Genomic DNA, 21,343 nt, shown 5'->3' on the forward strand with positions numbered 1-21,343 from the left:
GGGCAGCCTTCTGCCTGCCCCTCACCCAGCCACGGGCAAGGCTGGCTTCTGAGTGAGCAGGGCTCGGTTTTGTGTTACAGGCACACATGGCATTCAGGGATGTGGCTGTGGATTTCACCCAGGATGAGTGGAGGCTGCTGAGCCCTGCTCAAAGGACTCTGTACAGAGAGGTGATGCTGGAGAACTACAGCAACCTGGTCTCACTGGGTAAGCCTGATATCTGTGAGGATTCCCATTCTTATTGCTGGGAATTTTAGGCTATGCTTGAAGCAGCCATCTTGCTTTATTACTTGACCTTTGGGTTGGACTAAAAAGCAACGACATTTTATTCCTGTTTTCCCGGGGAGGGTCTGATTTTGCAGAGTCGAAAATGAGTAGATTTTGTTGTATGTGTACATATGTGTATTGTGTGTGCTACTCTGCATTTCTAGCCCTTTTTTCTCAGACTGGGGTTCTCATCCTATGTTAACTTGTTTTAAATGAGAGGGGTGTTCATCTACCCGGCATGAAATAGAATCAGTGTACTCTCTTTTTTTTTTTTTTTTTTTTTTTTTTTTGAGACAGAGTCTCGCTCTGTCGCCCAGGCTGGAGTGCAGTGGCCGGATCTCAGCTCACTGCAAACTCCGCCTCCCGAGTTCACGCCATTCTCCTGCCTCAGCCTCCCGAGTAGCTGGGACTTACAGGCGCCCGCCACCTCGCCCGGCTAGTTTTTTGTATTTTTTTAGTAGAGATGGGGTTTCACCGTGTTAGCCAGGATGGTCTGGATCTCCTGACCTCGTGATCCACCCGTCTCGGCCTCCCAAAGTGCTGGGATTACAGGCTTGAGCCACCGCGTCCAGCCCAGTGTACTATCTGAGTTCGCTGCCCACTCATCCCTTCCATTTCTGAGAGCCCCACCCACCCCTTCCAACTCAGGGCTTTGTACTACCTCTGAAGTTTCCTAGGCTGTTTGGCTCTGAATTCTTGAATGGGCTCTTGAGCCCATAACCTAGTTACCTTATTTTCTTTTCCTGTGAGCAGGAATTTCATTTTCTAAACCAGAACTCATCACCCAGCTGGAGCAAGGGAAAGAGACCTGGAGAGAGGAGAAAAACTGTTCACCGGCTACCTGTCCAGGTGAGTGGGAAAACACTGGGTGGATGAGACATGAGCTCAGCAGCTCAGAGGACTGGGGGAGAGGGGGCGTTGCTCAGGTGCTGGGGAGGAAAGCTGTTCCCCTGACCTCCCGGGCTGCTGTTTAGATTGCCTGACACGGCCTCCCTTCCAGATCTCCATCTTCATCCGAGTATGGATGGGGCTTTCCTGGTGTCTCTTGTCTCCTTCCTCCGCTAGGAAGCTGTTTTTCCTCCCACTGGGTTTCTCCTCTCTGGCTCACTCAGTTCTCTTTTATAGTCATGGGCTTCTTTCTCTTGTTACTGTTTTTACAAAAGATCATCAAGAATATGGAAATAACTGTGACCTAAAGAAAGAAGGCAAACCCAGTGGAAGGAAGAAATGTAAAAAGCCAATAGACAAATTGAAATGGAATTCTAAAAAGACTGTGAGCTATTCGAGAATGGCTTTTACATTTTATAATGTTACATAAATATCTATATAATATCCTTAATTTTGCCTCTTGACCATCAAAGCCTGAACTATTTACTATCTTTAAGAAGAAGTTTGCTGGCCCGTGCTCTAAGGGAGTATAAGACATAGCCTTAACTTTTTATATTCTCTTAATACTTAATCTGGGTAAAATATAAAATGTAAGAGCATTGCAATTGCACAATTCCAATCACCCCCTCCTCCCAACATCCTTTGTGCTATAGTTGTCATTTGTATTATACACTCCGTATTACAATGTTAAAATGTTGGTTTTAAATACATGGATTTGTTTTCTACCATGTATTTTTTTAATTAAGAGAAAAAATAGTCTTTAACTCATCCAGATAATTTATCATTTTCTTTTTTTTTTTTTTTTTTTTTTTTGAAAATCTGAGTTTACCTTTTGTATTATTTTTCTTGAACCTTAAGGACTTCATTTGGCATTTCTTATGGTACAGATGGCAATGTATTCTCTATTGCTTCTGAAAGTGTCTTTATATTTTGCCTTCATTCTTGAAGTGTATCTTCACTAGATGTAGAATTCTACTTTGGTTATTTTTTCAGCACTTTAAAGATAACATTCCATTGTTCTGCCTGTCCCTGTTTCTGATGGAGAAGTCACCATGAACATAATTTACCTTTATTTCCTTGGCTACTTTTCACCGGACTTTTGGTATTCAGCAGTTTCACAGTGATGTGACTGCCTTAAGTCCATTCTTCCTTTACATGTTTTTATCTTCCTGATTCTCTCTGTCCCCTTTTGGGACTATAGGCACATATATATTAGTCCTTTTTATATAATCTCACAGGTTATAGATCCTTTCCGTATTTTTAAATCTTATTTTCTCTCTGTTCTTTAGACTGGATGATTTCTGTTGGTCTCTCTTCCAGTTTACTGTCTCATTTGTCATTTCCAATATGCTAAGCTCTGGCCAGTGAATCCTTCATTTCACTTATTTGTCAGTTCTGCAATTTCCATTCACTTTTACTACACTTTTCTTTGTGGTGAGATTTCCTATCTGTTCACTAAATATAATCAAATTTTGCTGTATCTTCTTTAAATCAGATACTAAGTGGATACCTTATTAAGTGAAAAAGTTACAGGACTTTGTATATTACGCAGTTGAGTTTGTTGTTAAAGAGAAGTATATGAAAGAGTATATATCCATATGTTTATGTGAACATAGAACTCTGTTGTTACTTACCATTACTAGTGGTTACACTATTACTGGTGGTTACCTCTGTGGGGATAGAATTGGGGAGGGTTGGACAAGGAGCTGCTGAGAATTTTTCATCCTACTTTGCATTATTCTTAAATGACAGAGGCATAGATAACTTTAAGAAATTATATATGTGTTTTAATTTTTAAAATTCTTTTGGCAATTTTATAAATGTTTGCACAGAAGTATATATTTTCTTTTTCTGGGTAAGAAATTTTCTCCTCTTGTTTTTATTAAATTGATTAATTCTGTCTTCGAGTTGAGGGACTGTAGCATACATAATATAAATTGTTGCTGTTTTTCAACTAGCTTGTATCCTTACTGTTCATCTGTTAGAAGGAATTCTAAAACTCTCCACAGTCCTTGTAATTTATATCAACTTCTCCATTTATTTCTAAGTTTTTGTGTTATATTTTACTTTATTGTTCTATTAGGTATGTAAAGGTTTAGGATATTTTTATCTTGCTCATTAATGAAGTTTTTAATACTGAAATTCTCTTAGTTCCATGAGCTATTCTTTCCTTTAACTTCCTCTTTATTTCTTTTTAGTCTTAGCACCATACTTTCTTGTGCATACTTTTCTATTTTATTGTTCATCCTTTTATTTTAAAATGAAAACAATGTCATTTGGGTGTTTTGCTTTTAAGCAGCAGCATATAGCTGGTGTTGCATTTGCTGTCAAACCAAGTGGTGTTAACTTTTAATAGGGACTTTGGCCTTTCATGTTTACTTAATAACTGATAAATTTCATGAGACTTGCCCAGGGCTTGACTGAGGCCGATGAGTAGGTGTTTTACTACAGCGCTAGGAAAGAAGGAAGGTCAGGGCAAAGGAAGTAAAACATCTGTATTAATCGCCTTGGGCCACCATCACGAAGTAACAGGGACCAGGTGGCTTAAACAACAGAAATTCATTTAGTTATAGTTCTGGAAGCCAGCAGTTCAAGATCAAGTTGTCAGCAGGTTTGGTTGCTCTGAGGCCTCACTCCTGAACTTATAGATGGCTGCCTTCCCCCTGTGTCCTCACATAGCCCTTTCTCTATGCTCACACATCTTGGTTGTCTCTTCCTCTTCTTAAAAGGCCACCAGCCCCATTGGATTAGGGCCCACCCTTATGACCTCATTTAACCTCAATTACCTCTTTAAAGGCCCTGTCTCCAAATACAGTCACATTAGCGGTTACAGCTTCAACATAAGAATTTGGGGGGAACACAACTCAGCCCATAACAGCATCCTTGTGAGAGCACCATAGTGGTTTCATAGACTCTCCACTGAATCTGTTGTTCCATAAAAGGTCAGTTGGATATATAAGTCCATTGGATCTCAGTTGTATGAAGGAGTAAAGTATGATGGTGTTTAAGCTGAAAGGTCATGGATTGGAGCCCCAAATAAGATCAGGAACCAATGTGCCCATGATGCTTGAGCAAAGTGAGTCAGAAGATAGAAGAAAAGGCTGTGTCAGAGAAGGGAATGTACACAGGAGAGAATGTGAAGATTGTGCAGTGTCTGTGAACAGCGTTCACAGTGCAGGTGAGGTCAGTGTTGCTAAGAAGTTGGAGTCTTAGCCAGAGGCTCAGCCCTATGGAGCACCCTGAGAGTGCTCACAGGTACTGGTGTGGAGAGGATGTGAGGCTGGTGGGTGATCAAATATTCAAGGCAATGTGTGAAACCAGGAGGCCTGTGGATGATCCTAAAAGAAGTATGGTAGGTACTGGTGTGGAAGCCACATTACAAAACAAGGACGTTCCTCCCACTCTGTAGTGCTGAGATATAAGAGGAAGAAGCTGTCTATCTACTTGAGGGAATCTTATAGAAATCTTCCTCTCAAGGGACAACAGAGATAGGTCTAGCCAAGGACATGGAGGGAATGTTGGACAGAGAAGGAGAGGATGTAGGGGCATTATCTGACCTGTGTGTTCATTCTAGAATTGGCAGGTGGAGGCTGGGAAAATGCTGTACACCCTAACCTTTGTACTTTTACACAAATATGTGTTTTTCTCAACCTGAAAAGTATAGAATTACCGAAACATTTATATTAATAACAAGCAGCTTACCTATCATTGTCTTAAAGTGAAACCTATCTTTTTTTCTCTTGTTTTTAATCCTTGTTTTAATTTAAAGAAAAACAGCAGCTCTCGCAACGATGTTGAGCACATTAAAAAAATGCTGTACAATCCAAGGAGCAAGTCATTGTGGTTGCCCAGGAAGCTGTCTTGGAAACCCAAAATATATGTGTAATGGGAAGAAGACTGTTCTAGGTGTAAAATACATCTTAACAGTTTCATTATTCTATATTTGGGACTTGGATTTAAGACAGGCAATATCAGAATCCTCAAAATAGGCTAGTTACAAGAAAAGCATTGAATTTTCTTGGCTGTTTCATTGATCAGAATGCTAATTCAATAAATGTAACAGAATCATTTGCAATAACATGGATGAACCTGGAGGATGTTATGTTAAGTGAAATAAGCCACAGAAGACAAATACCACACAATCTTACTTATATGTGCAGTCTAAAAAGGTTGGACTCATAGAAGCAGAGAATGGAATGGTGGTTACGAGGGGATGGGAGTGGTTGGGGAAGATGTTGGTCAAAGGATTTTCACATAGAAGGAATAAGTTCAAGAGATCTATTGTATAACGTGATGACCACAGTTAATAACAATATATTGTGTTCTTGAAAATCACTAAGAGTAGATTTTAGGTGTTTTCACCACAAAAAATGATAGGTATGTGAGGTGATACACATAATTAGCTCAATTTAGCCATGTCACAATGTATATATATTTCAAAATGTACACAATGAATATACACATTTTTTGTCAATTTAAAAATTAATTAGTTTTTTAAAAGTAACAGGAGTTACTATAATTATGAAGAATTATATACCCTCCTGAAGTGAATAATCCTTGTTATTTAAATTGACTAAGAAGCCTGGTAAAAGGTAACACAGAAGCATAAGAATGAGAATTAAAGCCAGGAGCTGTGGCTTGCATCTGTATTCCTAGCTACTCAGGAGGCTGAGGGAGACCAAGGCAGGAGGATCACTTGAGGCCAGGAGTTCAAGATCAGCCTGGGCAATGTAGCAAGACTCTGTCTCTAAAAAATTTATTATTATTAGCCAGGATGAGATGGTATGTGCTTGTAGTCCCAGCTACTCAGGAAGCTGAGGAGGGAGGATTGCTTGAGCCCAGGAGTTTGGGCTGCGTGATCTATGATTGTACTACTGCATTTCAGCCTGGGCCACAGAGAGAGATCCTATCTGTAAAAAATTTTAAAAATAAAGAATGAGAAATTGAAAATCTGGTGAAGTAAAAATAGAGCTTGTATTTCTAAGTTGAGTATACAGAAGACAAAAAATAGTTATTTTTCATATGGAGGACAGAAATACACCAAGTTATAATTCTTTTTTAGTTACCAGTATTATTGTCAAGTTTAAGCTTTTTTTTCTGTTTATTGGCAAGCTAAATAATTGTACATGTTTTTAAGCATATATAGTGTTGATAGATGGTATTTAAAGTTTTAAGTTTCAGTCTCAAATAATTAACATAAGGCTGATCTCATTAGTTTCGGCAAAAATACAAGTAAAATTACTGCATAGGAACACTTTGTGTAGTTTTGTTTTTGAATTTTTTAACAAGAATATTTATTCTTATAATGATTTCCTAACAGAGATCTTAGAAATTGAAAAACAACATAATCAGTCTTAAGTTAAAAATTGCCTGAAAAATATGCCATTTCTGGTATTTACTTTGAGTAAAGTAATTGTAGATTCACATAATTTCTGGCACTGTCTGTAAATTATAAGATACTAGTTGGACACATATATCTACATTTGCCTAATCTTGAATATTTATGAATGCAATATACTGATTTTTAAAATCAGTGTAGGTTGAGTATCCCTTATCCAAAATGCTTAGGACCATAAGTGTTTCAGATTTGGGGGTTTTTTTTTGGTTTGGTGGGTTGGTTTGCATTTTGGAATATTACCAAATACATAATGAGATACCTTGGGTGTAGGACCCTAGTCTAAACAGGAATTTCATTTATGTTTTGGGTACACCTCATACACATGGCCTGAAGGTAATTATATTTTTCCTTTAAGGATGCTGAATAAACTGAGTTTTACGTGCCTGTGTTTTGACTGCAGCCTGTCATATGTGATCAGCTGTGGAATTTTCTACTTGTGGCTGCATGTTGGTGCTTAAAGATTTTCAAATGTTTGAATTTTGCAGATTAGGGATGCTGAACCTATATATTAGTCTTGGAAGTTTAGATTAGTTAAACTTTCTTTGAGAAAGCCTACATATCAGAACTAAGTTTTATATCACTAGAATATTATGCTAATGCTATATTTACACTGATAAAATAAGGGAAAAGACATTGCATCTGTCTAATTTACAGGCTTTATCTTATTTTGAAATATTGATTCCACCCTTTACAGTTACATACCAGCTAGTAAGGTCATTTACATACTGTAGTCTATAAGCCCTGAGTGCCTCACATTTCTTTCTTGTAGTGTGACCTAATAACCAAGGTGCCTGGCTTAATTCACAGCTAAACTTTTTTCTTCAGAGCCAGAACTTCAGCTGCAGCAAGAAAGATTTCCTGCAGAAACTGGCATATTTAAATCATTAGGAGTTCAATTTTCAATTTTACTTTTTATTTATTTATTATTTATTTATTTGCTTATTTATTTTTGAGACAGACTCTTGCTCTGTTGCCCAGGCGGGAATGCAGTGGCACAATCTCAGCTCACTGCAACCTCCGCCACGCAGGTTCAAGCACCTGCCTCAGCCTCCTGGGTAGCTGGGATTACAGGTGTGTACCACCACACCCAGCTAGTTTTTATATTTTTAGTAGAGACAGCGTTTCACCATGTTGGCCAGGCTGGTCTCAAACTCCTGACCTCAAGTGATCCACTCGACTCAACCTCCCAAAGTGCTGGGATTACAGGCGTGAGCCACCACGCCTGGCCTGATTTTTTTTTAATTTTGTTATTCTCGAGTTTTTAAATTTTAAATTTGTGTCAGTACCCATTAGTCTCTACAAACCTATCAGTACAGGAGTACCTTAGATTTAAAATACTTTATAAACAAATTAATTAACCTGGTAATATTTTGTGTTAAAATTTCTTCTCAGACTATTCCTAGTGTATACACAGAATGGCAGATTTGGTGACCAACTGAAAAAATTGACTAATGGAGACTTAAAGTTTTGTTTTTCTTCTGTCACTCCATATAAATATTAAAACCATGTTGAATTGAGATTTATCTGAAGGCGCTTCAGTAATTCTGAAATACATTTTGTGTAAATAAAAGCCTGCCACTTTACAAATAGGCACAGCAGTTAGGGCTGTAATAAGCCGACATACCAGAAGCCTTGGTTTTTATAAGGGTGGGTGAGAGGTATTACCTGTGTCAAAATCATAGTCACTGTGCTTAACTCAGGACAGACACAGAAGTTCCTTTTACTGCTGAAAGACCTACTTACCCATGACTATGCCCTAATATGTATGAAGGTAAGCCAAGGAGATATAAGCGGTTGCTTCCTTCTCCTGTCGTATTCAAGAGAAACAAAACAGCCAATAAATCAAATCTGACAACAACCCAACTCGTTTCCATAATCTCAAGGAAGTTGCTGGCCAGAAATAGAAACACAAAATCAGTTATGAGTTGTGGAACCTCAGACAACCTAGATTAAACCAAAACACTTAGTGAGAACTCAGTGAAAGCAGCTAGGATTTACTGCTGAGAAAGGGACTTGAGGGACCACCGGGCACCTGTCCTGAGTATAAGGGCTGGAAGAGCAGGCTTTCTCTGCAGGAGCTGCTCAGCACTGGCGTGGGGAGAGGGTGGCATCAGGTTAGATTGTTGGTTCCCCCTTCTGTCATCAAAGCCTGAGGTAAAGGCCACCAGAGCTACTGAAAGGAGAAAAGGTGAGCGTATTTACTGGCCAGGCAATGAAACACAGAAGGGAAGACATTCACTTAGGCAGTTTGCTGAGTAGGAAGAGTCAGGAATTTTTAAGTATTAGGAAAAGGAGGTTCTGCTCATTGTAATTAGGATTGAAAAGTAGCATTTCGTGTAGCATGGCATAATTCTGGAATGCGGATGTGTACACACTTTTAATAAGCTTGATTGTTCATTGGTCAAGAAAAAAGCATTCGGGTGCATCCATTGAGATCTCTACCTGGTTACTCATATTGCCTGGTCATTGATTGGCTTCAGCTGACTAGACCCTGTTGTGATAAAACAATATAATCAATGTTGACATCTCCTACACAAGAGGTACTATAAGTAGAAATTTCTTCTTTTACACTGATTTTTGGGGAACATTTTATTTACACTAATTATGGAAATGGGTTGGGGGTGCTAGGAGGGAGCATCCTTTAAGTCACTGGGGGCCCAGGCTCTGTGTTGTCCATTGCTGAAAGCGTACTGCCTCCTAGAAATTCTGGCATAGAGTAATCTAACAAATCTTTTTTGAGTGGGGAGACAGCAGTTCGGGTGTGTCACATGCTGTTTCACCAGCCTCTCATGCTCCTCCCTGTACCAAGGCTTCTCTGTTCACTCCAAGTAACTGCTTTCTCAGTCCATCCCCCTGTCCTCATAGGGAAATAAGGAAGGACGTTTCCACGTGGGTCCTAGTGTTAGACATCTTTCCATCACAGAAAAAAGAACTTGTGGACGTGATTTATCTCATTGTGGGTGGTTGTGAGTTAGAAGATAATTCATTGTATTGAAGGTGAAGGGGAACTGTTCCATACTGGCCCTATTTACACACCCAAAAATGCCAGGGATGCTTGTATAGTCTGATATGTAGAACAGGTCTTACCAGTGGGTTTTCTAGATTGTAATGGAAGACGTGAGAAGTAGTGGTAGGCTGGAGAGGAGGCCATGTAAAGGAAGTCCCAGTTGGATGGCACTTAAGGCGTAAGTGTTTTGAAACTGAGGGGATGTGACTAAGCTGATTGCTCAGGCTGCCCACTGAGAACTCAGTTGTGACTCACACTTTTCTCTCTGCAGCAGATCCAGAGCCAGAACTCTACCTCGATCCTTTCTGCCCACCTGGTTTCTCCAGTCAGAAATTCCCCATGCAGCATGTGCTGTGTAATCATCCCCCCTGGATCTTCACATGCTTGTGTACAGAAGGTGACGTCCAGCCTGGGGATCCGGGCCCCGGGGACGAGCAGAAGCAGCCACAAGCCTCTGAGGGGAGACCCTGGAGTGATGAAGCAGAAGGTCTCGGGGGAGAAGGCGCCAGGCCTTTGTTTGGACGAACAAAGAAAAGGACTCTGGGAGCGTTCTCCAGGCCACCCCAGAGGCAGCCAGTCACCTCTCCGAACAGCCTCAGAGGGGTGGAGTTAGAAGCCAGCCCAGCGCCGACGGGGAACCCTGAGGAAACAGACAAATTGCTGAAGAGGATAGAAGTCTTAGGATTTGGAACAGTCAACTGTGGAGAGTGTGGACTGAGCTTCAGCAAGATGACAAACCTGCTCAGTCACCAGCGGATACACTCAGGGGAGAAGCCCTACGTGTGCGGGGTATGTGAGAAGGGCTTCAGCCTAAAGAAGAGCCTCGCCAGACACCAGAAGGCACACTCGGGGGAGAAGCCGATTGTGTGCAGCGAGTGTGGACGAGGCTTTAACAGGAAGTCAACGCTAATCATACACGAGCGGACACACTCCGGCGAGAAACCTTACATGTGTAGTGAGTGTGGGCGAGGCTTCAGCCAGAAGTCAAACCTTATCATACACCAGAGGACACACTCCGGGGAAAAGCCTTACGTGTGCCGGGAGTGCGGCAAAGGTTTCAGCCAGAAGTCGGCTGTCGTGAGACACCAGAGGACACACCTGGAGGAGAAGACCATCGTGTGCAGTGACTGCGGTCTGGGCTTCAGCGACAGGTCAAACCTCATCTCCCACCAGAGGACGCACTCTGGGGAGAAGCCCTACGCCTGCAAGGAGTGTGGGCGATGCTTCAGGCAGAGGACCACCCTTGTCAATCACCAGAGGACACACTCAAAGGAGAAGCCCTACGTGTGCGGGGTGTGTGGGCACAGCTTCAGCCAGAATTCAACCCTCATCTCTCACAGGCGGACGCACACCGGGGAGAAGCCGTATGTGTGTGGGGTGTGCGGGCGAGGCTTTAGTCTCAAGTCACACCTCAACAGACACCAGAACATACACTCAGGGGAGAAGCCCATTGTGTGCAAGGACTGTGGCCGGGGCTTCAGCCAGCAATCCAACCTCATCAGACACCAGAGGACACACTCAGGGGAGAAGCCCATGGTGTGTGGGGAGTGTGGGCGAGGCTTCAGCCAGAAGTCAAACCTTGTTGCACACCAGAGGACGCACTCAGGGGAGAGGCCGTATGTGTGCCGGGAGTGCGGGCGAGGCTTTAGCCACCAGGCCGGTCTCATCAGGCACAAGCGGAAGCACTCGAGGGAGAAGCCCTACATGTGCAGGCAGTGTGGACTGGGCTTTGGCAATAAGTCAGCTCTCATCACACACAAGCGGGCTCACTTGGAAGAGAAGCCTTGTGTGTGCAGAGAGTGTGGCCAAGGCTTTCTCCAAAAGTCACACCTCACCTTACATCAAATGGCACATAAGGGGGAGAAGCCGTATGTGTGCAAGACGTGTGGGCAGGGCTTCAGCCTCAAGTCTCACCTCAGCAGACACAGGAAGACCAAGTCTGTGCACCACAGACTGCCACCGCATCCTGACCCTGAGCCGCGTGCGGGGCAACCTTCCGATTCCTTATACTCTCTCTGAAGGCAAAGATGGGGACAAGGACTAACAGTCAGAATGTTGACACTTTGATGAAATAGAGAAATGCATTCTGTAAGTGGTCAAAGGGCGTTTAACTGTTTACTTTCCCCACACTAAGTCTTCTCCATGTTTTGTGGCCTTCGGTTGTAATAAACTTGGCTTCTTTATACATCTGTAACTGTGCCTGTGTCCTTCATTCACTCATCTATAACAGGGATAGGGAATGATACAGACATCTGAAACCCTTAAGTCCGCTATTCCACAGGAATTCATTTCCTCGGAAAACAAGAACCAAATCATTTGTAGATTTATTGGAAAGACTGGTCCTTTGTATGGGGAGAGAATCTAGGAACTATGTAAAGAGATTTCACAGGAGGGGAGGGGATCTTCCAGAAAATGTGACTTCCTCTAGTCCAGCTCCATCTGCAGCTACCCCCATCCCTTGGCTCTGACAGCCCCCTTTCCTGCTTCTCTCCTCCCAGCTTTCAAACATCTCTGTTGTTGCCTTTGCCCCTGACTACCTTTGTTACATTTCTCAGACTTTTTTAGTCCCTGGTCCTTCCATCGGGGGCCCTCTCACCAATACGTTGTCCTCAGCACTCCAGTCCCAGGGCCTGGTCTTGCAGCTGTGACCAAGCAGAGCCTTGGATCTCAGTTACATCCATATCAGACCACCAAGAAAATGGATAATCTCCAACCACCCCCAGCTATACCACCTCATCAACACCTCCGTAACTACAGTCAGGCAGTGCATAATGTTTGTCTGCGATGGACTGCATATACAATGGTGGGCTGGTAAGATTATAATGGAGCTGAAAAATTCCTGTCACCTAGTGGCATTGTAGACTTCCCAATGGGACAAGATACAGAGGTAGGTAAGACAGTGCTATGGATCCTGACCCTGTATAGACCTAGGCTAATGTGTGTGCTTGTGTCTTACAGTTTTTAACAACAACAAAAAAAAATTAAAATTTTTAAAATAGAAAAAAGCATATGCCGGGCGCGGTGGCTCAAGCCTGTAATCCCAGCACTTTGGGAGGCCGAGGCGGGCGGATCACGAGGTCAGGAGATCGAGACCATCCTGGCTAACACGGTGAAACCCCGTCTCTACTAAAAAAATACAAAAAACTAGCCGGGCGAGGTGGCGGCGCCTGTAGTCCCAGCTACTCGGGAGGCTGAGGCAGGAGAATGGCGTAAACCCGGGAGGCGGAGCTTGCAGTGAGCTGAGATCCGGCCACCGCACTCCAGCCTGGGCGACAGAGCCAGACTCCGTCTCAAAAAAAATTAAAAAATTAAAAAGAAAAAAGCATATAGGATAAGGATAAAATGAAAAATATGTTTGTACAGCTGTACAATGTTTTTGTTTTAAGCTAAGTTACAAGAGAGTCAAAAAGTAAAAAATTTTAAAGCTTATAAAGTTAAAAGTTACAGTAGGCTAAGGCTGATTTATTATTGAAGTAAGAAAAGTTTAAAAATAAATTGAGTGTAGCCTAAGGGTATAGTATGTACTTCTGTAGTAGTGTATAGTAATGTCCCAGGCCTTCATATTCACTCACCACTCACTGACTCACCCACAGCAACTTCCAGTTCTGCAACTTGCCTTTTATGGTCAATGTCCTATACAGATGTACCTTTTTTCTGTCATTTATGCTGTATTTTACCTTATCTTTTCTATGTTTAGATGCACAAAGTCACCCAGAGCAACTTCCAGTTCTGCAATTTACTATTTATGGTAAGTGTCCTGTACAGGTATACCATATTTTTGTCTTTTATGCTGTATTTTACCATACTTTTTCTATGTTTAGATGCACAAATAACTTACCATTGTGTTACAGTTGCCCACAGTACTCAGTGCCTACAGTACTCAGTGTAACCTGCTGCACAGGTTTGTAGCCTAGAAGCAATAGACTATGCCATGTAGCCCAGGTGTATAGTAGGTTATGCCATCTAAATTTGTGTATGTACACTCTACAGTGTTTGCAAAATGACTAAATCACCTAATGATTTCTCAGAACATATTCTTGTTAAGCAACACTTGACTGTATATGACAATCTTTAACCATGTGTCTTCCTCAGCCCTCCAGTAACAGGGATTAAACCCTTGAAGCCACATTCCTCAATCAGTCCTGTAATACCAGTGTTTAGAACTTTGAATCATGCTTCTCTATCCCGGGACCCAGTTCCCATGTCAGTCATCAGGTAATTGGTCTAAGGTCTTTCAGCCACACAGTCTCAATAGTTATCCTATCTCAGGGCTTAAGGTGTTTAACCCTATGTAAATATTATTAACCATACCTCCTCCAGTGTGTGGTTTTGCTCAAAATAAGTGTCCTTAGGCCGGGCATGGTGGCTCAAGCCTGTAATCCCAGCACTTTGGGAGGCCGAGACAGGCGGATCACAAGGTCAGGAGATTGAGACCATCCTGGCTAACACGGTGAAACCCCGTCTCTACTAAAAAATACAAAAAACTAGCCGGGCGATGTGGCGGGCGCCTGTAGTCCCAGCTACTCGGGAGGCTGAGGCAGGAGAATGGCGTAAACCCGGGAGGCGGAGCTTGCAGTGAGCTGAGATCCAGCCACTGCACTCCAGCCTGGGCGACAGAGCAAGACTCCGTCTCAAAAAAAAAAAAAAAAAAAAGTGTCCTTCAAGGTAAAGATCATCTCAAGGGTACAACTGTAAGACCCCTTTTAAAGACTTCAGAAATATTTAAGTGTGTGGCTTCTAGACTGTACACAAAATGGTGCTAAATTTTAAGGGAATCATCCCATAGCACCTTGACACTCAACCCAAATGAGGGGCTTGTCTTGAAGAGCTTTGTGGATATGGGTTTTGTCTAATGGAATGAGCTTCAATAAGAGGCATAGGAAACCCATGACATTTGTAACAGAAACACCAGCTTGCTCTGAAAAGGACAGAAAAGCCCCTACCTCTTTTTATGGGCAGGAAGGCAGGGTGAGAAACCTACTAAGCTGCAAGCACAGGCCAGTTCTCATGGAAAAGGAGGAATAACTTGGACTGCAGACATCATGGAGAATCACTCTCAGGGGCAGTACTGTGCTACAAAGGTAACTGGTGGCACGTGCCAGCTGAACTGCTGCATTTCTATGAACCAGTACCTGCTGTTTCCCCATTTTTTGATAGAAGCACTTTTTCAGGGATAGTTATCCCTGAATCTACACTGGGTGTTAGATATGCTTCTTTGGTTCCCAGGTCTTCAGATAAAGCATCATCTACACCTTGACCTGATTCAAAGAATGAGATCCCGATCTTTGAGCCAATGCCATAGTGGGATAAGACTTTGGGGGCATCTTAGGAGGGATGAGTACATACTTCACATGGAATGGATGTGTGAAAATTGTTTCTAAGATGGACATAATCAATTCCTTCCCTCCTTATATCTATATTATGAGATGGGGTGAAGAGGGGTGTCCTGTTACCTTCCCCATGTATCTGGGCTGGTCTTAATGACTTGCTTCATCAAGAGGGTGTAGCAGAAATGATATTATGGGACTTCTGAGACTAGTTCATAAGAAGCCTTACAGCTTCTACACTTTGAACCCTGCTGCCATGCTGTGAAAACTTCTAGTCACATGGAGAGGACTTATGGAGGTGCTCTGGTAATCAGCCATAGCTGAGCTAGCCAACAGTGAGCCTCAACTCCAGTCACATGGGAGAGCTATTTTGGAGGCCTGTCCTGTCAGACCTTTCAGATGACTGAAACCCTAGGTGACATCTGCAACCAAGTGAGGGACCTCAGGTGAGAACCATTCAGCTGAGCTCAGTCAACCTATAGAACTGAGGCATGATGATAGTAGTTGTTTTAAGCCTCAAAATTTAGGATTGTCTGTTATACAGCAATGGAACACATTTATAACCTAGGACTGACTTTCTGATTCAAAATCTCGAAGTCATAATGAAAAAGGTCAAATTTGTCTGTAGAAAAATAAATTCTGCAAGGCAATTCACACTTACGGCCAAAACAAAAGACAAACTTGATGGAGATGCTGTCTTTCCTATCTGCATAATACCATTAGAAATGAAATTTTAAAAATCAAAAACACAATAGAAGATACTAAAAAACACACGGACAGATAACAGCATAGGAAGAGAAGTCTTCTTTCATTTGAAGACATCCTTGACATCAGTAAAGATACAAATGAAAACCACACAGAGATATTTGCACCTGCCAGATTAGCAAAGACTACAAAATTCGAACATAGTATTGTAGACGGTGGAAACAGGCACACTTACACATCGGTCTTGGGAATACAAATTGCCACAAGTCTTCTGGTGGACAACTTGGTAATATCTCTCAAAATTTAAAATTCATATTCCCTTTGAGCCCAAAATCTCACTTAATGAATTTATCCAATAACTGTGTATGTTTATGTGCAAAATGATTTAGATAAGTTATTCAATGCAGTCATGAGTAATTTCAAATTTTAGCAAAGAAAAACATGTTCAGTAGAACTGATTGAATAAAAATCATGCACAAATAGAACAATATGCTGTCATAACAAAGAATGAGAAACATCACTATGTACTTATATGATAGAATCACCGGCTGGGCGCGGTGGCTCAAGCCTGTAATCCCAGCACTTTGGGAGGCCGAGATGGGCGGATCACGAGGTCAGGAGATCGAGACCATCATGGCTAACATGGTGAAACCCCGTCTCTACTAAAAAATACAAAAAACTAGCCAGGCGAGGTAGCAGGCGCCTGTAGTCCCAGCTACTCAGGAGGCTGAGGCAAGAGAATGGCGTAAACCCGGGAGGCGGAGCTTGCAGTGAGCTGAGATCCGGCCTGGGCGACAGAGCGAGACTCCGTCTCAAAAAAAAAAAAAAAATCAGTGGGAGGAGGGATGGGACAAACAGTCTGAGAACACTGTGTCCAGGGTGCTAAGTTTTAGGTTAAAAAGAGGCAATCAAAGTACATATTTTTACAAGAACAAAGTTGGAGAACTTACACTTCCAAATTTCAAAACTTACTATATAGCTCCAGTAGTCTAATAATCAGTGGAGTTTTTAAAAAGAATATAAGCCCAACAGCAGAATTTTCTTCTAAAATGGCCCACAAAGACAATTTGCATTCAAATTTGCATAAGTAGGGTTTTCTGGATGTAATACCATACTATATTTTTCTTTCAAAATGGTCTTGAAAATAGGATTATTTTTCATCCAAATTCACTAAGTCTTATGGGTTTTTAGAAATAATTCTTATGCCAGGCTTTTCTAAAATGACCCAGAAATGTAACTTTTCATCTAAATTTGCTGAAGTTTTTAGGACATGTGGTCATAAATTCTATGCTACATTATTTTACAAAATTGCCCAGAAATATATACATTTTTCATTCAAATTCATTCAAATCATGTGTTTTAGGGTACACAAATTCTTGGTCAAATTTCTCCCCAAATGAATAAGAAACATGAGTTTTAAAAATCCAAATTTATGTAAATAGTAGGTTTTGGGGAATTAAGTCATATGCTGGATATTTCTCCCCAAATCCCTGTGGAAATGTGATATTTTCATCCAAATCTGCTCAAATTTGGAGGCTTATTGGAACTAAGTCCTACACCAGATTTCCCTTCTAAAATATGCAGAAAATGTCATTTCTTATCCAAGTTCACTGAAATCTTAGGATCTTTGGATCTAAATCATGTGTAAGACTTTTCTTCTAAATGGCCTGGAAATGTGATTTTTTCAATCAAATTGGCTCAAATAATGAAGTTTTTTGGAAATAATTTCTGTGCCAGAATTTTCTTCCAGACTAACCTAAAAATGTGATATTTTATCCAAATATCCTTAATTGTGATTTTTGGGGTAAGCTCTATTCCAGATTGTTCGTTGTAAATGGCTAGGAAATATTACTTTTTCTTAAAATTTATTAATATTGTGAGGTTTATTAGACATAAGTCCTGTCCCAGACTTTCTTTCAAAATGACCCCAAACGTGTTTTTTTTTAAAAAGTCCAAATTTACTCCAATTTTTTGGCACATCAGCCCTAGGCCAGCTTTTTCTTCCAAAAAGTGGAAAGTTTTTGGATATAAGTGCAGTGCAAAAATTTTTTTCCAAAATGACTCGGAAAGATTATTTTTTTCATTCAGACTTGCCAGAAATGTAATTTTGGACATAATTGCATACCATATTTTTCTTCTAAAATGGTGTAAAAAATATTTAATCCAAATCTGCTAAATCTTGGGGTGGGGGCAGGCAGTAGACATGAAGTCCTCACCATAATTTTTTCCCAGTGTGACACAGACTGGGAAAAGAAAAACATGTTCAGTAGAACTGATTAAATAAAAATCGTGCGCAAATAGAACAATATTCTGTCATAACAAAGAATGAGAAACATCACTATGTACTTATATGAAGTTATTTATCCATATTCATTCAAATTGTGGAGTTTTTTAGGGTTTTTGTTTGTTTGTTTTTGTTTTTACATAAGCCTTAAAGCAGTTTTTCTCCCCGAAAATGGCCCAGAAACATGATCTTTTATTCAAATTGGCTTAGACTGTAGATTAGTTTGGAAATACATCCATGCCAGATTATTCTAAAATGGCCTGGAAATATGGGTTGGTTTTTTTGTTTTCACCCAAATCATAGATTTCTGCTGTTTCTGTTGTCGTTCACTTGTTTTCAAGTCCCAGCATAGTGAATTACTGTTTAGATCAGGATACTGTGTCACTAGTGAATACCTGTAAAATCTGTTCTTTGGTTTGGGGCTAGAGTTTCTTTTGTGAAAGGAAAATAATTCACTATGCCAAAAGGAAAAAAAAATGAAACTGAAAGCTGGGTCATGCAAATAACTGTCTTTCCTTTTGTTCCTAAACAGATAGCTACAGATAAAAGGTTAATTATCGCCATGGGGCCAGGCATGTTGGCTCACAGCTGTAATCCCAGCACTTTGGGAGGCCAAGGTGAGCGGATCACCTGAGGTCAGGAGTTCGAGACCAGCCTAGCCAACATGGTGAAACCCTGTCCCTACCAAAAAATACAAAAAAAAAAAAATTAGTTGGGCATGGTGGCGCATGCCTGTAGTCCCAGCTACTGGGGAGGCTGAGGTAGGAAAATCGCTTGAACCCAGGAGGCAGAGTTTGCAGTGGACTGAGATCACTCCACTACACTCCAGCCCAGGCAAAAGAGTGAGACCCTGTCAGAAACAGAGAAAGAAAGAGAGAAAGGGGGGTGGGGGGAAGAGTGAGAGGGAGGGAGGAAGAGAGGGAGGAAGGGAGGGAGGAAACTCCACAGGTAGCTACTCTATTTCACCTTACGTAAAGTGCCATAAAGTGCCGATTTACTGAGCGCAAGACCAACACATAATTGACTATTCCCCTGCATGCTCCCTTTCTCTCGCAACATGTTGATTACCACACCCTCCCTCTTACCCCTCTAGCCCACTTTCCCCTTTAAGTATTCCCCTTTAAAGCCATCTTTGGAGAAAGGCATAGGCCTATCTCCTGGGCATGTCCTTACCCTTGGCAAAATAAACTTCTAAATTGATTGAGACCTGTCTCAGATTCCTTTTGGTTTACAAATTGGTGACCACGAAGGGACTTTGAGTGGAAGTGGCCCTGACCTTTGACAAACCTCCTATTGGTACTCAGTACCAGCTTGAGCTATCTTTACTACTCAAACCAACAGGACAATTTGCTGAGGCCTGGGAGCTCCTCCTTCTGAAGAATCCCTGATCTCCCAAACTTTGGTTAAGATCTAAGATTTACTGTGCTGTACAACTCCTTTTCTGGAATTTTACTCACTTCCAACAAGTGAGTTTTCCTGCTTCCATGATGATGGAGAGCAGGAAACTCTTTTCTGGAGTTTCAGCTCACTTCCAACCGGGAAGGCAAGTTTGAGTTTTTTTCCTGTTCCTTGGATGGTAGCAAGCAGTCTTCAGCCTGTGCCCTTTTCCTAGCTAAGTAGTTGAATTGGGGTTTTATCTGAGAACTTCTCCTTATGACTAAAAATTAAGATTAACAGTCAGCTGGTCTTAATTTCTTCTTACCATTACAGCACTCAGTAATTGTATGAATTGTGTGATCATTTTTGTGTTTTGCTTAACTGGTTTTGTTTATTTGTTTCTGTTTTTGTTGTTTCAGTCTTTTTCCCATTAGGTTTGATCATCTCTACCCGACTTGGTCAAATCTGAAGGAAAGTTCCAAATTATGGGGAACAAATCCTCTGAATTGTCTACATTCCTGCAGCTGGGAAAAAAAAAAAGCCAGCAAAAGGAAGAAAAGAAAGATTTTGACTACTTGAGGGGCTTCATTTACATAACAAGGCCATCTTTTGCGAGCTAGGCCCAAACTGAAAGAACTATAGTGGCTGCCCCACAGTGTAGTTCAGTAGCTAAGGTTCTGCCCGTTTTCACCACAGCAGCCTGGGTTTGGTTCCTAAATCACGTCTTTTCTGGTTTAAATTTTGTGTTATTAATACTTTTGAAATATCAGCAGGTTGTCCCAGATAAAATATAGTTAAAAGAGATTTAAAAGGATTTTTAAGAACTCAGTGGTTAAAAGCTTAATTAAAAGCTGATATCCAAGATGTGTGTATATGCATATAAGGCCTTTATGCTTTTTCTCTGTCCTAGGATCTCGTTTTTTGAGAAAAAGTTTTTTTCTTCTCAGTTGACTGAATTCTGTTTCCTCAAATTACTTTGGCCTGTCTCTCCTTCCTCTTGCCACCCTCTGCTGCATGAAGGATCTAAATAATTTCTAACAGCCTGGGATTCCTTCAAGAAAAGAGAGAAGGCCCCTCCTTTCTGGGGAGAAATCTCTGTTCTTCCATATGGATCCCCAGGAATATAAACAAGACAAGTTCCTCTCCGATCTTAAACTGCTTGCCTTTGTACTGTTACCTGATTTTTTAAAAATTATATTATAGCAAACAAATATTTTTCTTTAAAAAGTGTTCTTATTAAAGGGAAATAATTTCTAATTCAAAGGTTATTTATGAAAAAAGACGAAAGATAATAGAGGTTAAAAGGAAAATAATTTTATATGAGTAAGAATTTGTACGGTAATTTTTTGTCTCGAAATAAAAATGACTGGTTATTTAAGAAAGAGGGATATTTAAGATAAAACAGAAAGTCCAAGTGTGGCCGGCCAGGTCTTACTAATCCAGGCCTTCATAACAACTGTTTCAGCACTGACGGAGGGATTAAGTTAAATATAAAAGCTGAAAGGGCCAGTGACCTTGTGCAAAGGCTGGACTGTAACAAAAGCCCACCAAGAGTTTTGCCTAGGCCTTTCCTGGCCTTGAAACATGACAAGATAATGAAGGAATTCTTAACAGGATACGTTTAGGATTAAGCAAGTTTTATTGGGGATCTGAAGAAACTCCCCAGGCCTCCACAAAAGAGTTTACTAGGGTCTGAAGGAACTTCCCAATCCTCCATGATTTAGCAGGAGACAAGATAAGGGTAATCACCCCAGAACCTGGACCCATTTAGATTAAGTAAATTTACTCAGGCTCCAGAGGAAGGTCTTCAGGACTCAGATCTTAGTTATAGATTAAGAGAAGTTAATCACTTATGTCTTTAGATGAATGCACACTTACACATAGACATATAGCTTCGAAGGCATATAAGCTCTGGAAAACTTTGTAATTTTGAGTTGGTCTAGCAGTGTTTTCCAGGTCTTCTCCCTGTAACCGGTTACAGAAATAAAAACTCTCTTCCTCCCCAGTTCATCTGCATCTCATTATTGGGCCACGAGAAATAGCAGCCTGACCCTCAGTTTGGTCTGGGAACATAGGCATATATCACAAAT

The 21,343-nt window shown here is 41.1% G+C and overlaps 1 protein-coding gene across 4 annotated transcripts in view; it reads left to right on the forward strand.

Annotated features, from left to right (window-relative positions):
• Positions 1–16,404, forward strand: part of ZNF133 (zinc finger protein 133) — a 33,883-nt gene extending 17,479 nt beyond the window's left edge. For 2 of the 4 annotated variants that reach the window (XM_050745360.1, XM_050745357.1), the window contains 3 exons: positions 81–207; positions 1,021–1,116; positions 9,832–11,754. In XM_050745360.1, coding sequence (XP_050601317.1) covers positions 87–207; positions 1,021–1,116; positions 9,832–11,579 — 1,965 coding nt within the window. In that variant the 5' untranslated portion in view covers positions 81–86 and the 3' untranslated portion in view covers positions 11,580–11,754. Of the gene's footprint in view, positions 1–80; positions 208–1,020; positions 1,117–9,831; positions 11,755–13,257 lie in introns of those variants that run through there. The other 2 variants (XR_007717089.1, XM_050745359.1) reach the window with 2 other exon arrangements.
• The last annotated feature ends 4,939 nt before the right edge of the window (positions 16,405–21,343 follow it).

Source organism: Macaca thibetana, chromosome 10 (genome assembly GCF_024542745.1).
Source record: "Macaca thibetana thibetana isolate TM-01 chromosome 10, ASM2454274v1, whole genome shotgun sequence".
Taxonomy (NCBI): Eukaryota; Metazoa; Chordata; class Mammalia; order Primates; family Cercopithecidae; genus Macaca; species Macaca thibetana.